This window comes from Pundamilia nyererei, unplaced genomic scaffold (genome assembly GCF_000239375.1).
Source record: "Pundamilia nyererei isolate P.nyererei 1_Seehausen unplaced genomic scaffold, PunNye1.0 scaffold00001, whole genome shotgun sequence".
NCBI classification, from domain to species: Eukaryota; Metazoa; Chordata; class Actinopteri; order Cichliformes; family Cichlidae; genus Pundamilia; species Pundamilia nyererei.
The window spans coordinates 8676505-8688442 of record NW_005187402.1 but is presented as its reverse complement, the minus strand read 5'-3'; the positions used below and the strand labels follow the sequence as shown (position 1 = coordinate 8688442).

Genomic DNA, 11938 nt, shown 5'->3' with positions numbered 1-11938 from the left:
AGGCCTATACAAATATGATACATCTCTGAATGGCGCTCAGGGATGTTTCAACACTGACAAATTCAGCCGTGTGTTTTCTCTTTTGCTGCAGTATTCATTTGTCAGAGTTAACATTTATTTTGGCCCGTATCCTGGCAACATATAGTAGAAACACTCGTGCACTTTATCAGTGGAAAAAAAACCACTGCAGCATTACTGGTGGCTAACGTCACCGCCTCGTTCTTTAGGGCGAGGACGCAGAATTGTTGTTCATCAGCCCCAAAGCACAGAGGTTCATTTCCCACATACATACAGAACAAAATATCAGATAACTATATATAAAGAATGAGTTTGCATAAGGGTAGTGATAAAATTTTAAAGACATTTTGATGAAATAAAGTGTTTTATAATCTATCATTTGAGCGCTGATGAAATGGTGGGTTGTGCAGTTCTATAGTATTTAAAAGTTATATAAAATTTTTATGTGCACCAATGTTTTTGTGACCAGGCTGTATCTTGAATGTGTAGTTAGAGTCACCACGCTTATACATGTTGTCCACATTTTATTACGCTGTACGCCGTGTTTGAGTCGCAAGCGGTGCGTGAAAAGTCTCCCTGTCTCGATGGCATGATTAGCCCCGAGGAGCATTTGCAGCAGAAGCCGCTGCATGCCGCTGGATTTGTACTGCAGGGATTTATAGGTGGTGATAAGGAAGCCTTGTTGTTGTCGTCCATAATTTATGTAGTTGACTGTATTACATTTTCAGATGCAACACAGATGTGGGGTTCCTGTTGGTGGAAAAAAAAAAGGAAGGTGTATAGAATTTATGGATTTTCTCCATGTTGGAAATAAATATTAGTAACAAAAGCATTTATGAGGGTCTCCAGTGCTCTTTAGGAAGATTAATTTACTGATTGGCTGAATCTGGAGATGGACTCTGGTCCAAGAAAGGTAAGTGGCTGATGTAATCTTGGAAGAGCTGCATGAAGTACCAAAGACATTTATTATATTTACTTGCTGGTGGAGATGAAGAAGGAACTATCAGTCTTCTCAGGGCTGTCAGATTAAGTTGCGCTCAAAGGATACTGTTCGGTTTTTTGATAGTCCTAATCAGAATGCATGCAAACTTTTATGCTGACTTTTGAGAAAACAGCAGCAAAAAGCAGGCCTAATCCTTTTCTGGACAGACTATTTACCACCACTAGATTCCATCTCTTAATTTCCATACAAATGTAAAACTAGGCAGGCATGGAATCTTCTGTGAATCTTAAATGAATCCAATTGTTCCCACACAGTCCAGGGTTTGCCAGAGGCAGAGGGGGAGACAAAATGCTGCACAAATCAGCAATTTCAAAATAAAAGAACTATTTGATTGTAATCTGATTGACAGTATATCCCTCCTCCACATAAAAGCATAATTCATGTTTTTCACTTCCCACTTCATCTCGAAAGTGAAAATAGGATTTTTTTTTGTTTGTTTCATTTTCTGGACAGCACACTGTAGATCCTTGCATATGTAAAGCCCAAATTTCCAAATCATTCCCGCTGCGAGAATTTAGTTTTTCTATCATTTAAAATTATTCTGAGACATACTATTGTGCCTTTCAAGGAGCACGGGAATCACAGATTACACTACCCTAAACAAATACATACACGCAGCCCTGAAACAATGAGCACCCTATCATTTTAACCCACATGCATGGCATGTCGTACACCCAATGTGATTAGCGTGTGGTAAATGATACACTGGCATTTTTACCTTTACCAGCCTTCTCAACAGTTCCCAAACCAACAGAGACCATTTTGACCCAGTTAATCTGCGTGACATCTCTTAATGTGAGAAGCTTTTTATTGCCGGGAAGACTGCCATGCTATCCAGCTGGCTTGTGGTTGGTGAGGTTGTGAGCATATGCCTCAGGAAAATGAATAATGCATCCATGTTATTCAAACCTTCACTCTGTAACTTGTGCTTTAGGTAAAGGAGATCTGAGGAAGTTTAGCACATGAGTGCTCTGCTCCACTCATGTAAAAATGATGATAGTTTAGAAAATGTTTTTCACTTCAATTTTCTTTTCTTTTTTTATGTAACCAGTTGAGATTGATAAAAGTAATAATTCTGACAAATTATATCTATATCCATATTGTTTTTAACTCACTACAGTGTAAAGTTTTTGACCTTTAATTCTGGTAAGACCTGTTAGCTAGACTCACTCTTTACATACAGTAGTATGTAAACTGTGTTTTGCTACAGGTTACATTCATAAGCTATGAGCTGAATCCTTAGAGCCCTTTCACCTGATAACCAGGTTGCCACATAACCTTGAGATCTGGCAGCTTAATGTCTCTAGGCAGTATGCCACCGCTCCTCTGGACAGATGACACAGTGTGTGTCGGTCTCCACTACTTGCTGTACTGCTTGCCAAAAGGTCGTCTGGTGGTCGTCTGTGGCTGTGTGCTAAAGCAATGTTTGCACGCCAGGAGCACAGACACACATGGTACAGTAGTCTCAAAGTATGTGGAAATCCAAAAAATAACAACAACAAAAAAAAAGAGAGCTACTTGACCAAATGAAAAAGAAAAGACATGCAGAAGACAAATGCAGTGAATCACAAAGAGGCTTCCTTGCTAGAGCTGCTGTTGTTGCTTCTTTGGTCTCTGTGCAGGCTTTGTTGGTTGTCTGCAGCCGGTTCACGGAGATAAAGTTGTACAGAAAAATAGCTCAAAATAAATAACAAAGGTAAAGTAAAAAAATAAATAAATAAAAGTAAAATGTTTACTTTTCCCACTTATTTCATATTATGTCAGACAATTTCCATAACAGCCTCCACAGACAGGTTTTAATGGTTACAAAGTCTGCTCGGTTTGTTTAAAGGAGAAAACCGCTCTGGCAGTCGGTCACCAGATTGAAGTTAAACATTGTTATTGACTTCTTAATAATGTTGTCTGTAATTTCTTCCAGACTTCATATTAAAATGCCATATCAAAATTGAATCTGTTTGTTTGCCTTTCATTTCCATATTGATGTAAAATTATGTTTAGCAGGCAAAAGTATCAGGTGTCTGAATGAAGTGGCCCATGCACTAAACCTGCCAAAGTTTGGCTAAAAGAAGCTAACTATAAAAAATATATTGTTGGCATGCTCTTGGTTTGAATTTAGCAAGCTTTGAATGTTTTTAGTTGGATGTTGAGTGTGTCTGTCATTTCCTTATTTAACAATATCGTAGCATGGGTTTAGTGTTAATGTTTGTTGCTAATTTAGTAAATGTGAAGGTTAGCAGGTTAGAATGCTTCTCGACTTGCCACAACTGCTGTAAGCATATTGTACCAAACATAAGGTACTGTAGGTATTCAATTCGAATCAATCCAATAAGGTTTAAATGTTTACAGTACCAAATGCAAAACTTAAGCAAAAAAGTAAACACTAACTAATTATAAAGAGAAGCTAAATGGACTGTTAGCTAGCTGTGAGACAGTCAGCTAAATCTGGGATTGTTATTGATGATGCAAAAAGCCTCGGTAATTCTGACCATAAATTATATCAATGAACTTACTGTATTCTTTGTAATGGTGGGAATGCTTATGCCCATACAGTTATGTTGTTTGTCTTTGTGTGCAGAAGCTAATGTGAAAGTTAGCAGGTTAGCATACTTCTCGACCTGCTATAACTGCTGTAAGCATGCTGTACCAGACATAAGGTACTGTAGGCATTGAGTTCAAATCAATTCAATAATGTTTTAATGTTTATAGCACCAAAAACAAAACTTAAGCCAACAAAATAAACACTAACTAATTATAAAAAGAAGCAACATGGGCTGTTAGCTAGCTGTGATAGTCAGTTAAATCTGGGATTGTTATTGATGATACAAGAAGCCTCGGTAATTCTGACCATAAATTATATTAATGAACTTATTCTTTGTAATGTGAGAATGCTGATGTGCATACAGTTATGTTGTTTGTCTTTGTGTACAAAAGCTAAAGTTTGGGATATGTCCAAAGGATTAACCATATTGAGAATAAGGTTCCAACCACTGTAAAGAACCTTGCTGGCTTTAGGACCAACAGGAATTCATTTAGTGGTCTGGGTTCATATTCCTCTTCTGTTCTTAGCATAGGCACATGATTCCCTTGGATTATTTAACATTTCCCATCCATCTTTTTTTTCATCCTTGTCTCTGCTTTGGAGCCTGGCTCCGCTGCCTTGAAGAGTTACTTTTTGCCCCCAACATTGCTGTGATGATGTTGCACAGAAACAAAATCTATATTTGTCTACATGTTTGCCAGGGCAAGATTATTTTTTCTCCTTGTTTCCCTTTCTGTATCAGCTACGCACATGACAGATCATGTGAATATTATAAAAAAAATTTGAAAAATAAGCTTATTGCACATGTTATGACTGCATTCTGCTTGGCCTAATGATGTTTGATTTTCACAATCTTCATCACATTCATGCCCATTTGTTATACACTGGAGACGATTTAAGCCATTTTTATTTCAGCTTGTCCTACATGCAATCTATCCCTCCAGAAATATGGTTACATTATTCATTGTGTGGTATGTGATTTGACCATAGTGTTTCTGAGCACTCTGTTAAATGAAAATATTTCATGTGTGAATTAATCATTAGAAGGGCTCATTTTCCATTCTTCTAGTATTATAATGATCACTTGCTACCACTGGCTTGGATAAATCTTTCATTGTCTTTATCTTAAAATGAGTTGGCAGGATCCTCCAAGGAGACACAGGCTGCAATGTGTTTCACCGCACTGTCAAAGTTAACATGTGGCTGAGCTAAATGCCATAATTTAATTGATGCCAAGTGCAATAACATCACCCACTGATCTTTTAATAATATGGAGATACGATTCCTGTCCTTTCACTTCATTATGATACTGCCTTGTCAATATGCAAATGTGAATTAAATACACATACACACAGGCACACAAAGTCTAGACTCTAGAAAATATTTTAGTGGGCTTGCAGACTTTGTAATGCTATTTTAGATTGTAATGAGATGGCCTTTAACCTCTGGATTCAAGCAAAAACCTCTCCAGAATAAATTAGAAGCCACTCGGCTCTGCATAACTCTTGATGTGTGCTGGTCGATTTTTTTGTTTAATCCTCTGAGTTACGCGCTCTCACTCTCTCTCTCCCTGTAGGTTTCTCCATACTGCAGGCCATCATGGAGGCAGCAGTCGCTAACAACTGGCAGGTGACTGCTCGCTCTGTTAGCAGCACAACGGACGCAGCCGAGTTCAAGCGCATCATTGAGGAGATGGACAGGAGGCAGGAGAAGCGCTATGTGATTGACTGCGAGGTGGATAGGATCAACACTATATTAGAGCAGGTGAGCCTCTGAGCCTCAGTGTATAGGCATGCTCATTATATCACCGCCTATACTTACACTCTACCTCAAGTCCTTTTTTTTCCCGCTTGCAGTAGTAGCAGACTAAAACAGCAGATATTAAAAGGACTTATTTTATTATATACCAAAGTTTATTTAGCAGTCTTCTTGAACACTAGTTGCATCTAAATACATGCTTTGAGTTATCTTTGGCTGAGAGGCAAGATCATTATGCGTAATAAAAATTGTGCACTTGTCAGGCTAGGTTAATAGAACATCTAGCATTATGGGAAATGTAGTCTCTGTAGTTTGTTTATAATACTTACAGTCAGGATATCTTTGTGTCTTTGTGCTGCCAACGTTTCAGTGTCGAATAACTGATGTGTAGCGTAAAAAGCGTTAACCTCCAGAACTCTGCAGGTCCTCTTAGCTCTTTTTTATCAGGTTTAAATTAATGTGTTCCTTTTTTACACATTTATTTTTCAGTTGCAGAAGGCAACGCTTTGTGGAGAAAAAGCTCCACTTTATCAGTGAAGTGATAAAATCAAGAAACATTTAATCCGTCTATAATTTATTATCTAAGACTTTCAGGTTTTTGCTAATACTGGTGTTTTTTAAGTATGCGTTTGACTCACCATAGCTAATTTTGGAACCAAACCTTCTTTCTTTTTTCTTTCTTTTTTCCTATACTCACTCAGTTTGGGATCACCTAAGGCCTATGAGACATAGCAGCAACCCTGCCTATTTGAAGAGCCCTATTTGGCATTGTTTGGTTGCAACGTCTGATGCTGTCTCGTTTGAAAATCTTTGTGTATTGAAGCTGCCCGAGAGCCCAAGGTAGCGAGAGGTCTGAGTGTGAGCAGCCATTTGAAGAGACCACTGATGATGCAGCCCTTTTAATCCTCTCCTAACAACCCAAAACCCCTCCGTTCCTCTATCACGTCCATTGCCTGAGGAGAAAATGAAAGGTCCACCAGTCCTTGTAGTAGGGGAAACACAATTACCATGAATAGATGAGTGGCTATTATGCCATGCATCTCCTCTGCTCGCTTGCTCCTCTCCAGCCTGCACCCCTGCCTGCTGCCGCCTGCTTATAAGGCAATCAGTTCCTGAATTGGATTCTGCTCGTTAACATTCATTTAGATATTGGCTTCTCTTTGCCTCACAATATCCCCTCAATGACTGTTAGTTTCACTTGTTTTTTATGAATCTAATTTGATCCCAGAGTCATAGTTTAAAACAGAATAGCTTTTAGTAATAATTTGCTGTGTCTAATTTAATTCTTGAACCGCAAATTTCCTCCCTTTACAATTCTGGGACTATATCGAAATTCGTTTCCGTTCAAAGTGTTGGAATATGCTTCAGCTTTTAAGAAAAGCTTAGAACACTCATTACACATCACGTGTGAGGCATATTAATGGTTGCGTTTTTAATTGCTTTCTCCCTGTAAACAATAATAAGGATGCGGGGCAGTAATCTGTTTGATGTTATTCTGTTCCTGTCTTTGTTCCCGTTAATGATTTTTTCTTTCTTTTTTATGTTGAGCTCTTTCCTCCTCAACATGCAACGATAATCATCATCATTCATTTTTCTGCCTTGGCTTTTTTTTTCTACAAAGAGGGGAAAAATGTAGCTTTTGCAGAAGCTAACCTTCAAAGCAGCAGTGTGCTCAGTTTTGCCCCTTGTTTCAGTGACAATCTCAGCGTGGGATTGTTTTTTTTGTTAGAGCTAATTGAAATAATCCAGCTAGCTCTGCCAATATAGATGAGTCATGAGGCATTCAGGGAAGCTGCTGGACTTCACTCTGCAGCTGCCTCCTATCGGGCCATTTTACATTGAAACAGGAATGGACCGTCTCCCACGGGGGCAATCATGCCAAAAATGGCACCCACTGTCTGCTATGTGGTAAAACCCGCTGCTTCTACCTGCTGTAGTAGTTCTATTAACCAATGATTGTCGACAGATAGAGTTTAATCTGTGGCAGACTGGTGGCTGAGTTCGAACAGAACCGGTGTGCAGGCGCTGGTGTCTGCGTGTCATAATGTTGCTCCAATCCATCAAGGTCAGTGCCTGTTGAGAGAGGATCATGACGCAGAGCAGATCCAGCTAGCTGATTGCTGGGGGAAATGGGAATCAGCTCGGTGGCTTAGTTTTATGATTTCAGTCTGAGTAATCCCACTGCTGAATGGATTTTTTTTTTTCTTCCTTTAAGCAGACAATGATGTTCGTGGAGTGTCGTTATCGCAATGGGAAAGTGACGAGCTTGCACAATTGTTGCACAGAAAGAGAAACCTCTGTGCTGCTCTTCATTAACACCGCTTTTGATACAGTGCCTGTGAACGCTCTGCTGGTTCGATCTAGTATAGTTATTCAACTTCCAAATGTCAGTATGGTACAGATATTTTATGCATCCCTAAACTTAAAAAAAATACCTTGAAAAAAGTGTTAACTTTGTACTTTTAAATAAAATTAGATATAATAGATATTCGGGTGTTTTTATAGTTATTGTTACTTCTTTTCTGTATTTTAGAATTTTTCATTTAATATAAATGAACAGCGAAATAAACTATCAAGTAATTAGACTGCTGCTCAAATGCTAATGCATCACAATTACAATTGCACAGTCATAACAAAGTTTTTAAAAATCGGTCATTATGCATACTTGATACTTCAGGTACAGTATATTGTGCCATTCACAACTAGATACCGTAGTAAAATATACTACAGTTCAGGGCTAGCTTGCATAACTCATCGGTGTGGTAAGAACATATTGTCTGAAGAAAAGCAGCCGTGGGAAGCAGTTATAATGTGAAAGTCAAAGATCTCTGTGTGCACAGTTCCATTCAGGTATCAGCTTTGCAAATTGTATTACCACTAGCTGTACAGAAGCACAGTAAACACGCAGGTTAGCTGTTTACCTTTAAAAGAAAATAATTTGTAATTTAGAGGAGACTGTAGACCACTACTCTTTGTACGATGAATAACCATCTAGTAAAACGTTCTTATGTTATTCTTCTGAATAGCTAACTATATAAAAAGCCAAGGCAAGCGTGGGTTCTGTATATAGCATTTTTCAACAGCGAGGTCATCCTGAGTGCTTTTTACAAGATTTAAGAAGCCTTGCAATAAAACTGAACATATGCTGAGAAGGTAGAAGGCTTTCTCTTCTCTCTTGATCAAATTACTATGATTAAATTGTTATTTAAGTGGTCGTGGTTCCCTTCTAGAATCATAATCAATTAATTGGCTTGCTTTAGTTCACCTACCATGTTCTTAAATGGAGGTTTCTACAGACAAACACAAAACAGAATGTGCCTCTTCTGTGGTTGGCGCCCACCCACCCACCTGAACGTTTCTTTTATTCCCTTCGTTTTTCATTTGACATGATGTAAAAGCTTCATAAGAGAAGTATTTGCATACTGCTGCATCAGGCCACGTTTTGTTTACTCGTACGAGAGCTGACTGAGCGTCCCTACAAATTTGTTTTGAGATGCTGAGGAGAATGCTACGCCCGGGCCATTATCATTTTATGCTGTAACAACCACTCAGGATTTATCGCCTATAGGACTTCTCCATCAATACTGCACTGCAGATAAATTAACCCTATGGCAAATCTTTCCTTATGACTAGAATATGAGACCCTCTGCCAGCTCTGCTCTCCTAAACATATCCAATCAATGTTTTTCATTGAACCATCTAGGTTTATGATAGCATACATGAACCAAAATATTTATACCGTTAAAGGAGCCCTGTAAACAAACAGCGATCATCTCTGTATTGCTACCACTGGTGGCTTTTAATAGTGAGTGTATGTATTGCAGCCTCTGAGTGTATGCTTGTTTACTTGACTGTATGTGTTGTCATGCCTAATCTGATTCATCAGTGAGATTGCTCGTACATGTATCAGTTTCTGTGCTCCTTGCTGGCTGCCTCTTCTCCTGGGATTTCTGCACTGGAGTCTGTTTAGAGGCAACAACCTGCTCATCACTAGTGTAAAGAGAGACAGGCGGGCAAGCAGACAGGAAAGAAAAAAACAAAATAATAATTTTTTTTTAAAAAACACAACACACACACACACACAGACAGACAATGGCATCTTGGACAGGCCCAGGGCAAGCAAGCTGTTCAAAGACAGGCTGGCAGTGAGCACCCTGCCAGCCACAAAGCTGCATTTTCATACAGGAAAAAAAAACAATAAAAAGCAAAAAGGATTCACTGAAAGAGCAAGAAAAAAAGTAGGTGCATTTGGGGATTTGTTAGAACAACATTTTGCTGCCTGTAGAGGAATTAAGGGTGGCCACATTGCCTCCCCACGGAGAACTGGAGATTGTCCATCCGTTTCTCCCCTCTGCAATAGAGAGTTCTGAGAAAACCAGCAGTTCGATGTATTATAGAATCTCAAGTCTTTGCATGATATCGAATTTAAGAAAAGGGTAGGACGTTTTACCATGGGAGATAAGAAGTAGTGGGAGAGGGAGAGAATGGATGACAGATCGCCAGCAGCATATAAAAGAAGGCTGTCAGCAATAAACAGAAGAGTCTCAATCAATGTTGCAGATGACTCAGTGAAAACCCAGGGATGACATATTGTGACATGCTGGCAAACATGGATGTGAGTGAAGGTATTAAAGAATGGGAGGAAAAAACAAATCTGAATAAATGCACTCTGGCAATCTCCGAGTTACAAGTAAAACACCACGTTAATCCCTCTCTTGCAGTCATCGCCCTTTGATTACACATCGTTGAGAAAACTGCTAAGAAAGCAAGCTAATCTCTCCACTGATATAAAAGACGCTTCTGATCTCAACATCAGCTCGTTGCCCCCATGTTGCTTGATGTAAAGCTAGGTGCTGCTTTCAAATCCCTGACACCAACCTTAGGTGTTGAGGGCCATTTATTAACTGTGATTATAGAATTAAATGGGATTAAAGTGTTATCATTAAAAAGAATGTGACCTGCTGACTCAACCAATGAATGAGAGGCTGAGACCCGGGCGCTGTGACTGTGAGATTTGAACATGTTGCTATAACTGTGTGAGAATACAGTGTATAATATTGCAATATATAAACCAGAGGAGCCCCTTTCACCTTATCAGTCATGTGAAATTGCCTCGTTCATTTTCAATAAAAACTGAGTAAGCCATCTTTCTCCTTTAAAGTTTTGGCACACAAGCATGCGGCTGTCTCTGCTACGTTTCCAATGATTTCTTCCTCCCAAGGTATCAACTCTAAGTAGTTCTTGTATCTCAGCGCAATGATAGACATAATCATTTGAATATGAGTCAGGTGTTTCTAAAACGTTCCGCATTTGGGGGAAGGCCAACACTTCAGGGGCATATATCACGGCCGCCAAGAAAAGCGTCTCAGCCACAGCCGCTATTTGCTGTTAATTAGAGAGTGCTCCACTAAAAGCACTTCTATAAGCGCCTTGAAGTAAAAAATGGGAGTTCGAAAAAGGCGAAAGTCCTTTTACATCAAAGCATATAAAACTAAAATTCAGCCTTCTGCCCCATCCTAATTGAAGTGGGACACTTAGGAATCTCTACAGTCGCAAGATTATACAATGATGTCCAGAAATGTACAACGGACAGTGCCACACTTTTCATAATGTTGGCCATGTACACCACCACAATAGATTTGAAATTAAGCAATTAAGATGCTATTGAAACTCAGACTTTCAGCTTTAATTGATTGGGCTCAATAGGAATTACAGGGATTTTCATACACAGTTCTAAACTATAGTCAAACTATGCCAAGAAAGTTTGTTAAAATTTGCATTGGAAACAGTTGTATGTTCAATTAGCCAAAGACGGTTTGCTACTTTGTATTGTTGTGATATTTAAAAAACACTAATGATTGATATTTCTGTGCACTAGAATTTCAAACCAGTACCCAGGAAAATAATGTTTGCTGCCTAGCTCCCATGTTAACATTTTGTGAATTAGGCAAAGTTGCTAGCTGCTCCTATATTGATAACTTATAAAATGCAGGTTAATGCATAAGAGGACACTTGGCCCAGTCATGAAGAACTTTAATAATACTGTTTGCTTAACGAAAATTTTAACATATGTAAACGATGCCTTCTCTGTGCGGTTAATGAATGGTGAAACAAAAAATGTCATATAGGCTTTTACAAGTCAACAAGGGCAAATAAATAACTTAAAAACCTCTGGAATTAAATAATGGTACAAAAGTAAGGCCTCATCTGTATAAGAAAAATTACCAGTACCGGGACGGTACGAGGGAAATTTCTTTTGCAGTTCGTCTGAAAAGCTGCATTTGCGCTTTGGCATCTTTCAAACATCACCAGGCGCTCGTGTGCGCTGTCTGTCCCGTCTGTGAGCGCTGAACAACAACTCACAAAGTAGCAGCTCGGGGATGACGTCACACATATGGGTTCTCTATAGCCCTATAGGAAAACCCGGACTTGGTCACCCTATGATAACAGTTAAGTAATTTAATTTTAATTTGAAGAACTTTACTGACTACTTTTTTACTTTTATAACTTATAAAATGTTAATGTGGTTCATTGCTAATAGTTAAACATCTAACGTTTGGCTGGCCAGGTTAACATACAGGGAGTGCAGAATTATTAGGCAAATGAGTATTTTGTCCACA

General features: G+C 38.9%; 1 protein-coding gene across 4 annotated transcripts in view; it reads left to right on the top strand.

Annotated features, from left to right (window-relative positions):
• The window catches only part of gria3b (glutamate receptor, ionotropic, AMPA 3b), a 91630-nt gene that overhangs the window by 40520 nt on the left and 39172 nt on the right, over positions 1 to 11938 (top strand). For all 4 annotated transcript variants that reach the window (XR_311383.1, XM_005719706.1, XM_005719707.1 and 1 more), the window contains exon 4: positions 5137 to 5324. Coding sequence is in view for 3 of the 4 variants with exons in the window: in XM_005719706.1 (XP_005719763.1) it covers positions 5137 to 5324 (188 nt within the window). In the remaining variant the exon portion in view is untranslated. The remainder of the gene's footprint in view (positions 1 to 5136; positions 5325 to 11938) is intronic.